General features: G+C 38.7%; 1 protein-coding gene across 1 annotated transcript; it reads right to left on the reverse strand.

Annotated features, from left to right (window-relative positions):
- Positions 1 to 56: 56 nt before the first annotated feature.
- Positions 57 to 16398, reverse strand: GCSH (glycine cleavage system protein H). Its single transcript, XM_073225412.1, has 5 exons — positions 16147 to 16398; positions 12051 to 12130; positions 10805 to 10868; positions 5090 to 5221; positions 57 to 193 (listed from the first exon to the last, which is right to left on the reverse strand). Exons 1-5 carry the CDS (start codon positions 16292 to 16294, stop codon positions 96 to 98), a joined length of 522 nt encoding a protein of 173 aa, XP_073081513.1. The 5' UTR covers positions 16295 to 16398; the 3' UTR covers positions 57 to 95.
- Positions 16399 to 20135: the final 3737 nt, after the last annotated feature.

Consider the following 20135-nt stretch of genomic DNA (forward strand, 5'->3'; position numbering starts at 1 on the left):
TAAAGTTGCTCTTTAAAATTTTCTATCCACCACTAATTTAAGACAACTATGCTAGATTAAGTTGTTTCATACTAGTTTATTTAGGAGTTCCATTTTCAGTCCTCAATAGATTTTATGTATTTCTCATATGCTTCTTCACTCATAAGTTCATCTAGTTCCGAAGGATTACTCAGTGTCATCTTGATCAGCCAACCTGCAACCAAAAAAAGTGTCTTGTATTCAAAAATTACCTCTTAAGAGTAAAAGTCTAATTCACTCAAAATGTAAAATTTTTGAGGGCCTCAGAATTAATCTAGTATTTACGTAAAATCACTCAGTTTTTTCAAGGAGCTAAAATTTTAGCCTTAATCATTAGGTTAATATCCTTCATATCACAACTGAAAAAAAATTATAACCAGAATTGATTCTACCATAACAGATTAAGAACTCTTAGGTTGTAGTAACATTCAACAATGGACACTTAAGACTTTACATATGGATCCAAATAGACAAGACTTGGTATATCTTTCTTTTAAAAAAGAACACCAAGACTCACCTCAAACCCGAAGACATACACAGACTAAAAGTCAAGGGATGGAAAAAGATATTTCATGCAAACAATAGGGAGAAAAAAGCAGGTGTTGCAGTACTTATATCAGATAAAATAGACTTCAAAACAAAGAAAGTAACAAGAGATAAAGAAGGACATTACATAATGATAAAGGGGTCAGTTCAACAAGAGGATATAACCATTATAAATATATATGCACCCAATACAGGAGCACCAACATATGTGAAACAAATACTAACAGAATTAAAGGAGGAAATAGAATGCAATGCATTCATTCTAGGAGACTTTGACATACCACTCACTCCAAAGGACAGATCCACCAGACAGAAAATAAGTAAGGACACAGAGGCACTGAAGAACACACTAGAACAAATGGACTTGACAGACATCTACAGAATTCTACACCCAAAAGCAGCAGGATACACATTCTTCTCAAATGCACATGGAACATTTTCCAGAATAGACCACATACTAGGCCACAAAAAGAGCCTCAGTAAATTAAAATAAAGATTGAAATTCTACCAACCAGCTTCTCAGACCACAAAGGTATAAAACTAGAAATAAATTGTACAAAGAAAACAAGAAGGCTCACAAACACATGGAGGTTTAACAACATGCTCCTAAATAATCAGTGGATCAATGATCAAATTAAAACAGAGATCAAGCAATATATGGAGACAAACGACAACAACAGCACAAAGCCCCAGCTTCTGTGGGACATGGCGAAGGCAGTTCTAAGAGGAAAGTATATAGCAATCCAGGCATATTTAAAGAAGGAGGAACAATCCCAAATGAATAGTCTAAAGTCACAATCATTGAAACTGGAAAAAGAACAAATGAGGCCGAAACTAAGCAGAAGGAGGGACATAATAAAGATCAGAGAAGAAATAAATAAAACTGAGAAGAATAAAACAATAGAAAAAAATCAATGAAACCAAGAGGTGATTCTTTGAAAAAATAAACAAAATAGATAAGCCCCGAGCCACACTTATTAGGAGACAAAGAGAATCTACACACATCAACAGAATCAGAAATAAGAAAGGAAAAATCACGACAGACCCCACAGAAATACAAAAAATTATTAGAGAATACTATGAAAATCTATATGCTAACAAGCTGGAAAACTGAGAAGAAATGGACAACTTCCTAGAAAAACACAACCTTCCAAGACTGACCAAGGACAAAACAGAAAATCTAAACAGACCAATTACCAGCAAAGAAATTGAATCAGTATTCAAAAAACTAGCCAAGAACAAAACCCCTGGGCCAGATGGATTCACCACTGAATTTTATCAGACATATAGAGAAGACATAATACCTATTCTCCTTAAAGTTTTCCAAAAAACAGAAGAGGAGGGACTACTTCCAAACTCATTCTTTGAAGCCAGTATCACTCTAATACCAAAACCAGGCAAAGACCCCACCAAAAGAGAAAATGACAGACCAATATCCTTGATGAACATAGATGCAAAAATACTCAACAAAATATTAGCAAACCGAATTAAAAAATACATCAAGAGAATCATACACCATGATCAAGTGGGATTCATCTCAGGTGCAAGGATGGTACAAAATTCAAAAATCCATCATCATCATCCACTACATCAACAAAAGGGCAAAAACCACATGATCATTTCCATAGATGCTGAAAAAGCACTCGATAAAATTCAACATCCATTCATGATAAAAACTCTCAACAGAATCAGTATACAGGGTAAGTGCCTCAACATAATAAAGGCCATATATGACAAACCCACAGTCAACATCATACTTAACAGCAAGAAGCTGAAAGCTTTTCCTAAGATCAGGAACAAGATAGGGATGCCCACTCTCTCCACCATTATTCAACACAGTACTGGAGGTCCTAGCCACGGCACTCAGACAAAACAAAGAAATACATAGCATCCAGATTGGTAAAGAAGAAGTCAGACTGTCACTATTTGCAGATGACATAATATTGTACATAAAAATCCCTAAAGACTCCATTCCAAAACTACTAGAATATCTGAATTCAGCAAAGTTGCAGGATACAAAATACACAGAAATCTGTTGCTTTCCTATATACTAACAATGAACTAACAGAGAAATCAGGAAAGTAATTTCATTCACAATTGCATCAAAAAGAATAAAATATCTAGGAATAAACCTAACCAAGGGAGTGAAAGACCTATACCCTGAACACTACAAGACACTCTTAAGAGAAATTAAAGAGGACACTAACAAATGGAAACTCATCCCATGCTCTTGGCTAGGAAGAACTAATATTGTCAAAATGGCCATCCTGCCTAAAGCAATCTACAGATTCAATGCAATGCCTATCAAAATACCAACAGCATTCTTCAATGAACTGGAACAAATTTAAAATTCATATGGAACCACAAAAGACCCTGAATAGCCAAAGCAATCCTGAGAAGGAAGAATAAAGCAGGGGAGGTCTCGCTTCCCAACTTCAAGCTCTACTACAAAGGCACAGTAATCAAGACAATTTGGTACTGGCGCAAGAACAGACCCACAGACCAGTGGAACAGATTAGATACTCCAGATATTAACCCAAACATACGCTCAATTAATATATGATAAAGGAGCCATGGACATACAATGGGGAAATAACAGCCTCTTCAACAGCTGGTGTTGGCAAAACTGGACAGCTACATGTAAGAGAATTAAACTGGATCATTGTCTAACCCCATACACAAGTAAATTCAAAATGGATCAAAGACTTGAATATAAGCCATGAAACCATAAAACTCTTAGAAAAAAACATAGGCAAAGATCTCCTGGACATAAACATGAGCAACTTCTTCAAGAACATATCTCCCCAGGCAAGGGAAACAAAGGCAAAAATGAACAAGTGGGACTATATCAAACTGAAAAGCTTCTGTACACCAAAGGGTACCACCAATAGAACAAAAAGGCATCCTACAGTATGGGAGAATATATTCATAAATGACAGATCCGATAAAGGGTTGAGATCCAAAATATATAAAGAGTTCATGCACCTCAACAAACAAAAAGCAAATAATCCAATCAAAAAATGGTCAGTGGAACTGGACAGTTCTCCAAAGAAGAAATTCAGATGGCCAACAGACACGTGAAAAGACGCTCCACATCACTAGTCATCAATGAAATGCAAATTAAAATCACAATGAGATATCACCTCACACCAGTAAGGATTGCCATCACCCAAAAGACAAACAACAACAAATGTTGGCAAGGATGTGGAGAAAGGGGAACCCTCCTACACTGCTGGTGGGAATGTAAATTAGTTCAACCATTGTGGGAAGCAGTATGGCGATTCCTCAAAAAACTCAAAATAGAAATACCATTTGACCCAGGAATTCCACTCCTAGTAATTTACCCTAAGAATGCAGCAGCCAAGTTTGAAAAAGACAGATGCACCCCTATGTTTATCACAGCACTATTTACAATAGCCAAGAAATGGAAGCAACCTAAGTGTCCATCAGTAGATGAATGGATAAAGAAGAGGTGGTACATATACACAATGGAATATTATTCAGCCATAAGAAGAAAACAAATCCTACCATTTGCAACAACATGGATGGAGCTAGAGGGTATTATGCTCAGTGAAATAAACCAGGCAGAGAAAGACAAGTACCAAATGATTTCACTTGTCTGTGGAGTATAAGAACATAGAAAAAACTGAAGGAGCAAAACAGCAGCAGAATCACAGAACCCAAGAATGGACTAACAGTTACCAAAGTGAAAGGGACCTGGGAGGATGGGTGGGAAGGGAGGGATAAGGGGGGGGGGGTGGGGGGAGAAAGGGGCCATTATGATTAGCATGCATCATGTGTGTGGTGGGGCACGGGGAGGTCTGTACAACACAGAGAAGACAAGTAGTGATTCTACAGCATCTTACTATGCTGATGGACAGGGACTGCAATGGGGTGGGGGGGGGACTTGGTGATGGGGGGAGTTTAGTAAACATAATGTTCCTCACGTAATTGTAGATTAATGATACCAAAAAAACAAAAAGAACATAAACGAGGGTATGGGCATTAGGAAGCAGTCATAGAGAGAAGGGCAAGGTGGCAGGCAACAGGACTACAATGAATCCTAATTTTGTTGTTTATTGGCTATGTGACCTTAACAGATAAATCCTTTCAGGCCTCAATTCATATATAAAAAAATAGAATTGCTGTTTGCTTTTGGCCTACCTCATGGGTTATTCTGAAGATGAAAACATGAAAAAAACTGAAATTAACACAATAGGTATTATTCTACTACCACCTACATCACAAAATATGATTGGATGCTTTGTGTCTGAAGCAGTAAATACTTTCCAAGTGTTTACAATGAGTCTACAACTATGATACAAAGAGCCCTGTAGAATAAGACAATATTTTCATCAGAGATCTTAAGCAATCTTATATATTCAGCTAATGTCCTCCTTTTCTAAGGAAAACATCTCTTTAGTACTAAAAAGGGCAGAGAGAGAAAGCTAAAGCTTGCTTTAAACTCTAGATTAAATGTTAAGTGCAACAACAGTCCTTTGAAAATTTCCTAGCAACAACTTACCATCTTCATAACAAGATTTGTTGACAAGTCCTGGATTTTCGGCCAGAGCTTCATTAATTTCAGTTACTTCTCCTGATAGAGGAGAATAGAGTTCACTAGCAGCTTTCACACTTTCCAAAGCTCCAAACTCATCTAAATTGAGAAAATAAAACATTAAATATCAAAAGTTAATGACCTTTGAAAGGATAACATATGGAGAAATGTAACCTTTAAGACAGTCATGATAAAAAATTCTAAGTATCTTTAATTAAAAATAAAGTTAATAAAAATAAAGTTAAGTTTTGTCCTAGCACCTATAAGGAGGACATAAATATTCTCAATATGGACCCATCTCTTCTAGACAGAGTGAACAACAAATGGTGGTGTATCTGAATACCAGATATGCTTAAATTAAGTTCAGTAAGAAAAAAATTTCAATTTACTGTGGCTCAGGAAAAATAAAATAAAATTATAGGAGATGCCAGTAATGGTGAAGTACCTCATATCAAACCAGCCTTCCTGCAGATAACAATTACAAATTCTGAACAAAACATAAAAACAATTATGAGCTCTGTAGAGTGACCAAAACGTGAGTCAACCCTTGAAAGCAGGGACCCAAACTGGGTGAGACTTTCATTTATACAATATGCACCCTGGTAACACTGCACCATCCAAAGAGCAGAGTGTAACTAGAACATAAATACAAAACCAATCTTATTTGCTTGATCAGTCAGAGGATAGCATGTAGGGCTGGCTAAAAAAGTTGCCTAGAAACTGAGGGCTGAAATCCTAGAAAGAAGGGAGCCAGAGTGAAGAAAAAGTCTACAGAAAGACCCTTAAATGACCCACACTCACATTCTGAAATTAGCAGAGAACCTAAAGTAGCTATTGAAACTATGTTCAGTGACTTAAAAAAAAAATCGTAAGTGTACATATGGGGGAATACGTGCAAAGAAATGGAAATTCTAAAAAATGAACATTCTAGAACTGGAAAGAATATCTAAAATTAACTGGATGGCATTAAAAGCAGATTGAATACAGCAGATCAGTGAAGGTGAAGAAAGATTATCAGAAATCAAAAATCCAGAGCAGAGTCAAAAAAAAAAATCTTAAGTCACCTGTGGGACAGTATCAAGTGATCTGAACAGAATGACAAAGAGAATACAACATACAAAATTTGTAGGCTATATCTAAAGTAGTGCTTAAAAAGGAAATTAATATTTTTAGGTTCTATTTAATAAGAGTATCTTAAGAATCAATGACGTGGATTCTACAGACACTAGGAAATGAACAAAAGCAGTTTGTGGAGAGGAAGCAACGCTCAGAAGAAGGGGTGACACTGGTAATTTTTTTTAATGGCTTTTAATCTGAAGAGAGGTACCAATCTGTGCCATGAAAGCCAAAATTCTTAAAGAAAACCTCAGTTTTACTGGCTTAAAGGACCAGAAAACAAGTATTTGGGACCCCCATACCTATTGAAAAGTGAGATGGGAAATCCCAAGAGACTGAAATGGAGAGCCCTGAATCAAGTGTGTGCAGGGCAGACTCCAAGTATCCCAGCTAAGGCTAGAAGAACTAAACTTCGATTTTAGCTGCCACCCACCACAAGGGAGGCAGTGTTTTACAGTATGAGTTTAAAAAGTCAAGTAAAAAAATACTAAAATGGACAAAACCCAAGTTTCCACCTTAAGAAGCTGAAAAGATAAGAGCAAATTAAATCTAAGTTGAAGGAAGAAAATGATAAAGATACGAACAGAACAAATGAAATGGAAAACAAAACTAACAGTAAAAATGGGTTCCTTCAAAATAAAATTGATAAATAGCTAACAAGACTTCTCAAGAAGAGAGAAAAACAATTACCACAAATGTGAAGGAATGAAAAAGGAGTCCTCACTACAAAGCCTACAGACATGAAGGATAGTAATTGAAAAATGAGTATCTTTATGCTGAATTTGACAACATAAAATGGAAAATTCTTCAAAAAAAAACCTAACAAAATGTAAGGTAACAATATCTAATAGACATATCTATTAAAGAAATTAAATTTCTATCAGAAACTTTCCCACAAACAAATCTGGTTCAGATTTCACTGGTTAATTCTACCAAACATTTAAGGAAGAAAAATACTAACCTCATACACATTCCCAAATTTATTCTCTGAGACCAATATAACTCATTCCAAACTTGACAAAGCCACTGTAAGCTAAATATCTCAAGAACATAATGTAAAAATTACTCATTAGCAAATCAAATCCAGCAATTTATTTTTTAAAATAATTTTTGCATCATGACAATCAGCAATTCAAGGTTAAACATTCAAAATTAAATCAGTATTATTCATTATGCTAAGAGAATAAGGCAATTGTCAATTTGTCAATTGATGGGAGAAAATGAATTTGACAAAACATCCATAAATAATGAAACTCTTATTAAACTAGACATAGAAAAGAACCACATCATCTGACAATGGGCATCTATAAGAAACCCCAAGCTGAATATCGTAACTAATGATTAACAATGTTTTCTTCAAGACCAGAACAAGGGCAATGATGTCAATTCTCACTACTTCTATTCAACATTATACTGAGGGCCCTTGGCCAGGGCAGTAAGGCAAGGGAAAAAAGTAAAATGCATAAAGATTGAAAGGAAAAAATAAAACTATTTACAATTGCTTTCAGTGTCTCAGTAACTTTTCATGGTGATCTCTAGGCCAAAACAAATAGCTAACAATTCAATTTATTAAAAGATTAAGCCCAAACTATTAAGTTTTTACATCCTAACAACTGAATAGCTGTTTGAAAAATTAACACACATAAATGGAAAGAAAAATATTTTTCACTCTTTAATGACAATATACATGTGTCTGTTCCATATTGTGTAAGTTCTCCATCAGAGAATCAGACCGAACACTAACCATTGCCCTATCTGATGTTCTACACTGATTTTTTTAAATCTTTTTTTTGTATCATTAATATACAATCACATGAGCAACAATCAAATCCCCACCACAAACCCCATTATAGTCACTGTCCATCAGTGTAGTAAGATGCTATAGAGTCACTACTTCTCTGTGCTATAGTGCCTTTTCCGTGCCCCCCCCACATTGTGTGTGCTAATTCTACACTGACTTTTGTGTAGAATTTGCTTCAAAGATATATTATGCAAAGTGTTACAGTGAGATCTAATACTGAAACTGTTAACTCCATTGAGCCATTAGTGTGGTGTCCAACAGATGTCTAAAATTTTAAGTATCCCACAGCATAGCGTTGAAGTATGTAGTTTGGGAACCATGGAGATAAAGATTTCTTAGAATAAATAAAGATTTGTTCTATACAGAAGAAAGAACACTGAGTAAGTTGCTCTTGCTAAAATTAAAGCTTCTCATAAAAAAAAAGTTAAAAGCAAAGCTACAAACTATGACAAAACAGTTGACCCTTGAACAATAAGGGGGTTAGGTGCCAACTTCCAGTGCAACCAAAAATATTAAAAGCCACCTATAACTTCTGACTCTCCAAAAAGTTAACTACTAATAGCTACTGTTGAACAGAGGCTTTGATAGTAACATAAATAGTTAATTAACATATTTTATATACACAGGTATCATATATTGTATACAAAGTTCTTAAAATAAGCAAGCTAGAGAAAAGAATGTTTTTTCAAGGAGTTCCAAATCTCCAAAAATTTTTCCAATATATTTATTGAAAAAAATCCATGTGTAAATGGACCTGTGCAGTTCAAACCTGTGTTGTTCAAGCATTGAAAAGAATTTGTACCTAGATTATATGAAGAATGCCTAAAAATCAATGGTAAAAACCCAAATGAAGGCTTGGTAAAAGGCTCGACTAAAGACCTCATAAAAAAAGGATAAATGGCAAAAAAAGACATGGGAAGGTGCTCAACTACAATTTGTCACTAGGGAAATGCAAGTTAAAATCACATGAGGTTTGCAGTGCCTGCCTGTCTCATACTGCTGGCGAGAATGTAAAATGGTACAGCCACTTTGGAAAACTGGCAGTTTCATATGAAGTTAAACATATACCTACACTATGAGCCAGAAATTCCACTCCTACATATACTTAACCAAGAGAAATGAAGACATGCATTCACAAAAAAGATTTATCTAAAAAAATTTTATAGTAGCTTTATTCGTAACAGCCAAAAACTGGAATTAAAATGTGTTATGTTCATATAATGGGACACTTCAGCAATTAAAAAAATGAACTACTAATCACTGAACATCAAAGACTCTCAAAATCATGATATTGGACAAAAGAAATCAAACACATTGTGTAATTCCTTTTAAATGAAGTTAAAGAATAGTCAAAACTAAGCTATGGACAGAAATAATAAGGTTCACAGAACATACATGTTTGTCAAAACTCATTGGATTGTACACTAAGATCCATACTTTTCATTGTATATAAATTTTATATAAATTTAGCAGAAAGTTTAAAGAGGAAATTCATTTGAGATACTACCTATTTACATTAATAGAATTTTTTTTTAAACCACAAAAAGGTTCAGGCTACTCACTGGCTGTAAAAGAGATGTTCAGAAGCTTAATCTCCCACCTGAGGGCAACAAGTGGGTACACAGTAAACATGAGAAAAGAAAACAACGTATGTTCTGATGTATAGAAAAAAGAAAAATGGACAGATGAAGATTATCAATCACAACAAGGGTCTTTCTATATCGGAAAAGGTTCCTAGGAAGATTTTCAGAAAGAGAGATATAACCTTTATTGTATCATGGCCAACCAGGATATTGAAAGCCAGTAAGCAGAAAAAGGTCAAACAAGATAACTGATGAGGAAAGTTTAAGCAGAAAAAGAAATGGCCAAAGATATTTAGAAAATTAAATTCTGTAAGGCTGTCATATATGTCAAAGAACTTACAAATAATATACCCATACTATTGGCTAATATTTATCAAAACGAATCTTACGCCAGATATTATGCTTCATTTAATCCTTTCAGCAACTGAGGTAGGTACAATTATCCTAACTTACAGATGAGAACTAAAGTAAGTAATTTCCCCCAAATCATACAGCTGATAGGTTGTGGGGCCAGAGGACCAGTTTTGACTCCTGAACCCATGTTCTTTCCTGATATTCTATACTACCTCCGAAGAAAAGCAGAGGTCACCTTTTAAACTTTAGACCTCGGCTATATCACACTGCATCAGTGTATGTGTATGTACTAGAGGGAGGGCACGAAAGGCCATTTCCCTCTACTTCTTCCTACCTTCTGTTCCAGACTCTGAAAATGCTTGTTGCTCTCTTCCCCATCATCCCTTGCAACTAAGGGTGGCAATACAACTCAAACCTGGAGTAAGATACAAGAAAACGTGTGCTGAGAGACTTCTGCTTGAGATGTTCTTTCCCCATAAAGAGACAAACAAAAGCCTGCCCTTCTCTCCCTACTTTTGGATATCATCATTTGAGAATGTGATGCTTCAAGATTTTTCTGCCATTTTGTGACCTCTGACACACTGAGGCATTGAAAAATTACCAGGAGAGATTGTGTCCTTGATGTGCCTTCATTGTGCCACAGAGCCAATCCTCTATCTCAATCTCCAGACTGCCTGAATGAGATACAATAAAACCCTACTGGTTAGTCTACTTTTAGTGAGTTTTCTGTTACTTGAGAAAAAAAGCACTCTAATTGAGCCTGAGAACAAACAAGATTTTATTCAAGGTGAATAAAATTTATGACACAAAGTTGAGAAAAACACTCACCTTGTTTATTCAATTTTGTCCCAACTTCCGGCAGACTACAGTAAACAACGTCTCCCAAAGCTTCCTAAAAACAAAACAAAACAAAAAACACTAAAACAGCAAATTAAACTTCCTAGTGACTAAGAACTAGCCACACTGAATCCCCTTCCTATAATTTGTAATACACATTTTATATTTTAGGGGCTACATTCTGCTTTTTCTTATCACCCTTTAAAAACACAAAACTATTTGTAGCTCAGGAGCTGCAAGGAAACAGGCCACAAGCTGGATTTGGCCCACAGGTAGTAGTGACCCCCGTCACAAATCCTAAGCCCCCCAAAAAGATTACTGGCTCTGGGAACAGACAGACTGTGCTTTTCCACCTGTGCAGTTTTTATAGGCCATTTCCCCTGCTATATTTGCTGAAATCCTACCCACCGATACTACAAATAATAGTCCTCATGCCTTATACCCCTGCAGACGTGGTCTCCAGTAAGAAGTGAGCTCTCATCAGGTGAGCTCACTTACAACCTCCTGTACCGTCTGGTTCATTCATCATGTAATGTTCTGCATGCTGTTTTCCTAGTAGGTGATTCCCCTCAGAGATAAACTCCAGTGAGAACAGCTCTTCCACAGTATTTCACAAAGGACCCTGTCCCAGGCTGTACAGGTACAGATATGCCAGTGAAGATAGATACAACTGCCATGATCCTCCGTGCCCAAGATTCCAACATTTCTGAAAATCATATACTCCAGTGGTTAATATCCCTTTACCATCCTGCCCCACCCCCAAAGGTGTGGCTGACAGTTGTGCTATTTGCTGCTTATTTTCTTTCACACAGTATCTCTAAAGGAAATCAGTGGGAAGGGGGAAATTAACAGAAAAAGATTGGCTAAAGGGAAGTTTTGCCTTTCTGTAATCTATGCCAATCTAGGTTTTCCCTCTTCTCCATGTCCCCCGCTATGTGCACATCGCTATATACACAAAACACTTGTCAACATACCAGCATTTTGGCTGGCTTTTCTCCCTTAACTGTCCTAATATGAAACACACACATTTCTTTCTTAAATAAGGTAGGTTTCCTATTTCTAAGTGTTATTGTTTCAGTACCTCTTAAAAACACTACTGCCCTAACTCAATTATGTTTTACTTGTTTCACCTATGATTGATTTATAAAGACACCCAAATAAACAATTTTTAAAAAGTAGAGACAATCCACAATTTAGGCAAGAGTAGTCTTTTAAGTATTTCAAGACAATCCAATACCTGTGCAAAATTGCTGATTCCCACTGTTCCGATACCATTTTGTGTTGTTATCCATTCATGTTTGTCTGTGAATTTACGCACTAAAACAAAGACCAATATTTCAGAAGAACAGTGGCATCACTTCCTAAAAAGCACTTTTCATTCAATGCTGTCAGAAGGCAAGACTTTCTCAGCATTTGTTTGACTTACTGACATTGCCTTTCAATAGTATCCTGCCCAGGAAAAAACAGGTCAAGGGAAAAGATGGAATGAGTATCTTCTCAATAGTAGCATCATCTAGGCAAAGGTGAGTTGATGTGGACACCTCGTGCATCTTTTGGAGATTTGATTATTTGCTCTGACAGACTAAATCACAAAATATTTTGGAATACATTTCAAAATGTATGTTCATCTGTTATGTCATTCAGAAAGAAGTCTGTCCCTGTGACTGCATTGGGGTATGAGTGGGGACTTGATAATATGGGTAAATATAGTAACCACATTGTTTTTTCATGTGAAACCTTCATAAGAGTGTGTATCAATCATACCTTAATAAAAAGTAAAAAAAGAAGTCTGTCCCTCTAAAGACAAACTTTAGGTGATAAGGAACTCAGAGTCAGCATAAAGTCTGCTCATAAATGATACAAACTTAAAGAGAAAGTGCCTCCTTAGGTAGAGTGAAGAGAAGAAGGCTTCGCAGCAACTTGGTTATACAGGAATGAAACTGACCGAGAACAATTTTAACTAAGTTCTTAAAATTCCACTTTAATCAAATTCAAGCCTGCCCTGGAAAAAATGGCTACCATCATTTAAAGAAGCAAACTTTTAAGATCAGAACTCAACAGTCACTTCAGAGCTAAGCCATTAATTGGTAGGAAGTCAAGCTCTGCTCAACATTCATTAGACAGGTTAGTCCTTGGCTTTATGAGCTTCTCTCCAAAGATGTGGTCAAACTGTTGAAGAAGTCCTGGAAGAAAGACTGATGGAAGTTCAAGAGATGTGAAAAAAAGTTATTTAGGATTTGATGTTAAAAAGTACATGGCTTAACGAATAATTTTTTTAAAGCATATGCTATCTTCTTAAACATATATCACATTCTGAAGCCAAATACTTTCCTAAAAATAATGCATCAGAAATGCATAGGAAAATGGATCACTAATTCAAACCTTGCTTATTCAATCTTACCTTTTACCCAAGACAGTTGTACTTAAAACAGCATTAAGTTGCTTTGATTACACAGCTGATATGCAGAATGTAAATAAAGAGTACATTACTTTTTCTCCTAATCATTAAAAAACTTTAATTTTATACTTTTCAATGGAAGTTACAAAATCTGTCACAAAGGAAAATGCTTTGGTTCATTTCACTTCAAATAACTGAAAGCTTCAGATAGTATGATCTTTCAGTAAGAAATATCAAGGTTTATACCTGGTATTGTGACTGTTAGTTAACTGTCCCCAATTGCCTTTTCTTAACTACTTAAGGTCTCACCTTCAAAGCTCTTCCCTACCAGAAGCTTTCTCTAGCCCTCTTAGTCTGGTTTTTCCTGGGCCAACCAATTTGCTACATACAACACTACACCATTCTCTCCCCAACACACTCACAGTACTTAACATGGTACAGACACAGCCTGTCAGCTTCCCCCCCAGTAAGTAGACTGTAAGTACAACACAATCAAGAGCAGTTTATCTCATTTTCATTCGTATTCCTGGTTCTAAACATAGTGCTGGGCACATAGTGAGCACTCAAAAGTTGAAGGGGTGAAGTAATTCTTTGAAGTTTATTAAGTAAAGGGGATTCTGTACAAAAAATAGAGTTAATTGAGAAAGACAAGTACCAGATGATTTCACTCATATGTGGAATATAAGAACAAAGGAAAAACTGAAGGAACAGCAGCAGCAGAATCACAGAATCCAAGAAAGGACTAACAGTTACCAAAGGGAAAGGGACTGGGGAGGATGGGTGGGAAGGGAGGGAGAATGGTGGGGAGAAGAAAGGGGGCGTTACGATTAGCATGTATAATGTGGGGGGGGGCACAGGGAGGGCTGTGCAACACAGAGAAGACTAGTGATTTTACAGCATCTTACTGTGCTGATGGACAGTGACTGATGGGGTATATTGGGGGGACTTGGTGAAGGGGGGAGTCTAGTAAACATAATGTTCCTCATGTAATTGTAGATTAATGATACAAAAAAAAATTCAGTGGAAAAAAAATAAGAGTTAATTCGCTACAACACTCATTTCTCCCTATCACTGTTACAACTCTAGAACTGGCTGATTGCATCATCAATTATAAGCAGTTTAAATCTAAATATACCTTTTTAAAGCAAGGGTTAGACAACTATAAATATACGACTTCTCTGAGACTGTTGTCTTGGTTCTGGCCTTGCCATTTTGCCTAATTGTAAAGATTACTCTCACATTCAGCAACGGAGCAACCACAAGTTTAGAGAAAAAGGGAGCAACATTACTAAGTAAGCTAAATGTACCTAGGTGCACTTCAAAGTCCCTAAGTCTTTACTAGACCATACTGTTTAGACTAATGACAATGATCAGTACAATTTTCCTTTAACCCTTGGTCCAACAAAAAAAACAAAGTGGACAGGAGATTAGGTAAATAATTACTTTCTTCCTGTGACTTTGAAAATATGGTGTTTGGCCTTGAAAATCAGGCATTTTGAATACTGTCTGAGAAGTCTGTATGTTCCTCCAAAGTCACTAGTCAGATAATATATAACTATTGGTCTTTTTTTTTTTACTATTTGATTCTATGCACTAATATTTAATAACAAGTAACATTTTTCAAGTACTAACAATGTGTCAGGCTACATGTACAGCAGTTACATTATTTCATTTCATCCAACAACTCTGTAGTAGGTATTATCATTTCCATTTTTCTGATGAGGGAAACAGACTCAGAGAAGTTAATGGGACCTCTTCTCTCACTACCCATGATTCTGCCCAAGATCACATAGCTAATAAGAGGTAGGGCCAAATTTGGAAGTTGGATCTGTTATTAAAAACCTTGGTGTTCAACCAGATAACGGGTATTAATATTTGGGGCAATATTTACCTAGATAACTGAAAAATGCAAAAAATTACCAACAGTGCCACAATGAATAACCAAGAAACAGACCTGAAATACAATTCTTATCTGACAAATGCTTTCTTTTTCTATTCAAATCGGTAATGTATTGATATGTCATTAACACAACTGAGGGATATTATTAGCGAGGGGAGAGAGGCTACTTTTATGTTTCAGATTTTGGAATAAACAACTTTATCAACTCTCCAGTCCCAAGCCAAAATAGTTAAGTTAGTGAGACAATAGCCATCACAGACCTATGCAGCCTATGTAAGAAGCCTGAGTTCTTGCAGATGCAGTTAGTGTCCCAAGCATTTGCACACGAAGAAAACTTTCCTCTGCTGCGAAAAGTTGTGCCAAAATCGAGTAAGACGGCCAAGGCGTTTACGGGCAGGTCTCCCAGTTTCAAGTCCGTCGAAGTTAGGCCTCATTTCATCCCCGGCACATCCATGAGTCTACATAGACTTTTGCAGAACATCTCTAGAGTCCCGTAGCCTTTATCTCGCTGCTTTTAGGAAATCGGTGGGCCTTCAAAATTAAGCTCGCCTTAGCTAGTAAAAACCTAGATCCAGTGCTTTAATTTCAGAAAATGCTCTTGCTTTAATTTTATTTCAGCGTCCTCAGCGATGGTCTGTTAAACAAACTAAAGCCTATTTGTCTCCATTTGTAGGGTTCTTGATGCACACAGATGAGAGATAACCTAAGGTCAGTAAGAACCTTAGGCAAGCTTGCAGGGTTCCCCAGCTGCGGGCGGCCGACGCTCCCGTGGGAACGGGCCGGGACACGGCAGCTGTGCGTGTGCCCCCTCCCCCCACCTCCGCCAACCCGGACAAAGGCTGCGCGTCGTCCACGCCACTTAGGAAGGGGGGCAGCGCCACGCGACTGGGGAGCCCAGCAACGAAAAGCATGGGCAGGAGTCGCCTCGCCGGACCGGGGACGGTCTGCTGTGGGGACCTGAGGTTAGGGAGCGAGGCGCCGCAGCCCCTTCCCCAGAGGCAGCCCGTCCTGCCCCGCGTGCCCGGCCGCACTTACCAGACAGCAGAGCAGGGCCCGTGCGCAGCGTCCGGACGGCGCTTGCCCTCAGCCCCCAGGGACGCAGCGGGCAGGGCGTGACGGGCACCAAGGCGGCGCGCAGGCTGCACAGCGCAGCCTGCAAGCTCCGCACCGCTCGCACGGCCATGTTCGCGGGAGTGCGGGGCCCGCGGTGCAGGGCTCGGAGCCGCCAGGGGCTGGACGGGGTTGGGGACGGGGGGGCCGACCGGAGCGAGCCGGAGCGAGCCGGCTGGGCCGGGGCGGGGGCGGGGATTCCCCGGCTGGCGCAGCCTCGGATAGGGTGACGCTCGGGAGGGGCGTGGACATGTGGAAAGACCGCGGCCCCGGAAGGGGATGCGGTTGAGGGGCGGGGCTTTGGGGGGGGGGGGCAAGTGAAAATGCTGTGTCAGCAGCTCCAGACTCCGCGGACGGCGGGTGGTGAGAGAAGTCCCACGAGAAGTCTCCGTGGAGCCTCCGCATTCCCGTGCTTTTGGCCCTGGGGTCCCCCAGAGGGCAAGTGCGCCTGGTCCTGTCAAAGGATGAGCCCTGCCCTTCTAGAGATGATCAGAGTAACTAGAGCAGAATTCATAGCCTGGTCCATGCAATGCCCCAGGTGAAGATGGGCCTTGGCCAAAGAGCACAGACACATAGTTACTCTTTGACTTTTTGAAATCCTGAAAACAATGCGGAAACCCAATTGATTGCTTTATGGATCCAAAGAGGCCCAGGAACCTGAGACAGGGGACAGACAGAATCATGTTGTTCAGAGAGGAGCAAGGAGTTGTCCAAGGATCGGGAATGGCTTCTTGGTGAAGACTGGACTGGAGCCAGTCAGCTAATGCGGGAGCAAGCAACAGGCAGAGAGCTGGGATCCAGGGTGGGCTGTTCCTTGCTTAAGGAGCCAGCCGAATGACCAGGGCCTTTCCAGAAAAGCAGAAAACATGTACCCACTGAAGGGAACAGAAGATAATTACGTTTTGGAAAAGATCTCGCCTTCAACAGATTTCAGGAAGTGAGCTTTGTTGATGAAAAAGTTAAACTCTGAAATAAAGAGCGTTTTATTTGAACCAAACGACTTCTAACCTGGAAGCGTTGATTGCCATGGGTAAGCAGGGAAAAAATGTTCAAGAACCCAAGTCATACAAAAGGTTTACAGCTACTGGAGGAGAGAGGCAAGAAATAACTTCACAGGGGTACGGTTCCTTCACATAAGATAGGCGATATACCTGTCTACGGAAATTAGGCAGAAGGGCAAACATTCTTGCTTATCTGTTAGCCTGAATGCAGATACTAGTTATTTAGCTTTTAACTTAATTAACATGGTATTCTAGGGTGAGGAAAGTACGAGTTCACCAGTGGCTGTTTTGTGACTTTGCCCTAACCTAATTGCAGTTTCAACTTCCCCCAGAAATGTAGTCAGGAATTTCCTAGTCAGCATCAATACGGTAATCTGTCACATGTGCCCTCTCCATCTCCCAGAGGAAAACTAGGTAACCCACCTAATAAGACTCGTTTGTCCCTAAACGAAGGTGACCTCACCCAAAATAATCCTTTTTTGTTTATGACTTCCTTGTCCTGCCTTTAAAAACCTCTCCCCTTCTATAGTATTTTGGAGTATTTACTTGCTGGAGGAGATGCTGCCTGGCTCATGAACCACTTAGTAAGTCCAATTAGGTTTTCAAATTTACTTAGTAGAATTTTATTTTTCAACATTTATTCTAAACTCCAGATCTTAGTTATTTTCTGTAATGTCGATACTCCGTTTTTATTGTTGTTTTGTTAAAAGCCTGTAGCATGATGTAAACCATGCCCTAAAATATTGATTTCTAGCTCAACTCATGTGGTGGGAAGAACAAGATCACATATCAGTGTGTGGGCTGTATTATAGGCTCTTCCACCAAAACAACAGGAAATGCGTCATTTTTAAAAAACTCTAACAAACATTGAAGATAATAAAAACTTCTTTTTTTCCCCCAACTGGTAATCTTTGAAACTTCTATGGTTAAAGATTTGAAAGGTCATTCCATTGCACATTTGGTACAGATACCTGAAAATTGCAGGTGGTCATTTCTTTTGAGCATCTCAGAAGGAGCCCATTCATCTCTTTGAGCTTTTTTGTTTTCTCTCTCTCATAACAATTTGATTGAAAAAGTTGCCAGTTTGATATTTCTAGTGTTGAAAAGAAAAGCCACAGGCCCAAAAGCAAGGGCTGGGCCGGGACACTAAACCCGAGCTTAATGCCTAGCCTGACTTGCAGTTTCATCTTACCCCAGAAATGTAGCCTTAGTCCATCAGGAATTTTCTGGCCAGCACCAATGAGGTAATATGTCACATGAGCCCTCTCCAGTATCCCCCAAAAAAAAGATGATATAATATGCAGGCTAAAACCCCCTGCTCTTCCTCCTTAAGGAAGGCTGACCTGGCCTGAAACAGTCTCTTCTTTTCTTTTGCTAATAACTTTTTGGCCCACCCTCTTATCTGTAAAAACCTTCCATTTTGTATAACACCCTGGAATATAGCATTTTTCTATTCGCTGCATAGGCTGCTACCAATTCATGAATGGCTTAATAAAGCCAATTAGGCTTTCAAATTTACTTGGTTGAATTTTTTTTTTTTAACTAATAGTAAGGATGTGAAGGGTAGATGGGAAAGATGAGAAAAATAAAGAATTTGCAACTTCTTCAGATCTTAAAACTTTTCCTGTTTAAAACAGACTGTGTATATATCCAGGTAGGTTTCTGTACCAGTCAATCAGGAGATATGTGCACACCTTGCTATGTTTTATTTGATAGGCATCTCTGCATATACAGTTACTGTTCATACCTGACAAAATAAGGAATGGGTGATGAGCTTCTGGGGGGATATAAGATGATGAAATCCCCCAGGTGTTTTGTACATTGCATGTTATGTGGCATTTTACAAAAGATCCAGGGTTTGGATTATCAGGTGATATCCTGATTCAATTGTCAAAGACATTTAAGCTCTCATCCAGATAAAAAGCAGTAGTTAAGCTCAGGGGTTGATTAAATCAGCTGTTCGGAGTCCTCATCAAGCACCCATATTCCTCTCATCTTTCTGCTTTGCCATCTACAGCTTGTTCCCCATGGCAAGATAGCTACCAAAGTTCCAGGAATCTTACTCAGACAAGGTGGTGTCTAGCAGCATTGGAGCCCATCTCTGTGTCTTTCATTATCAAGTTAACTCTTCCCAGAAGTGTCCTAGAGACCTCATTTTTCATTGGCCAAACTGGGTCATGTGGCCACCCTAAACCCCTCACTGTCAAGGGAAATGGATTATAATTACTAAAATAAATCAGGATTTACCTTGAGGTGGCCACAGGTAACATTCCCATGAGTCATGTGGAGGGTGGTAGATGGCTACCTACAAAATTACTTTTTCTGATAGCAAGGAGGGAAGCATGGAATGGACTCGGGGCAGGCAACCTGGAGTATCTGCCACAATGAGTGTGTGAGAAGGACAAGACCAGGTGAGCCGGAGAGGGTATAGGAGGTGCTTCCCCTGGGGAGGGGAAATGTGCACTTACCACACAGACATCTGGAAGCCTTTTGGTCTCTAGATCTGTGGTTCTCAGAATTTAGAGCATGGTTTTTAAGTCTTACTGCACATTGAAATCATTTGGGGTGCTTAAAAAACATTGGGTCCCCAGCCCAGAGTTTCTGATGTATTGGGATGAAACCCAGATTCTACAATGCAGCCAAGGCTGAGAACCACTAGTGCAGATCAACAGTTCCCAAAGTATCATCTAAGGAGCACTAGCCCCAACTGAGGTGCTACAATATCAGATGCCTCAGTCAAAAGGGTTTGGGAATCATTACACACTCTCTCTCCTGCTCATTTCATCCCAGGAGACTCACAGTGCACTTTTAGCATATTAAAAGCAGCTCTGACAACTCCCATACTACAAAATTTGTGTAACCTTTTATAATCCAGTGGTTTCCCCCTTTTATTTGGTCTAGAAACATTTCTGG

Source organism: Manis javanica, chromosome 17, assembly GCF_040802235.1.
Source record: "Manis javanica isolate MJ-LG chromosome 17, MJ_LKY, whole genome shotgun sequence".
NCBI classification, from domain to species: Eukaryota; Metazoa; Chordata; class Mammalia; order Pholidota; family Manidae; genus Manis; species Manis javanica.

Bases quoted from the DNA above. Each gene is read 5' to 3' on its own strand.
- GCSH (XM_073225412.1), bottom strand. From the start codon at position 16,294: ATGGCCGTGCGAGCGGTGCGGAGCTTGCAGGCTGCGCTGTGCAGCCTG. The intron at 5,222-10,804 runs GTGAGTGTTTTT...TTCTCAATTTAG, and splicing joins GACAAAATTGAATAAACAAG to ATGAGTTTGGAGCTTTGGAA. The intron at 194-5,089 runs GTAAGTTGTTGC...TTTTGGTTGCAG, and splicing joins CAAATCTTGTTATGAAGATG to GTTGGCTGATCAAGATGACA.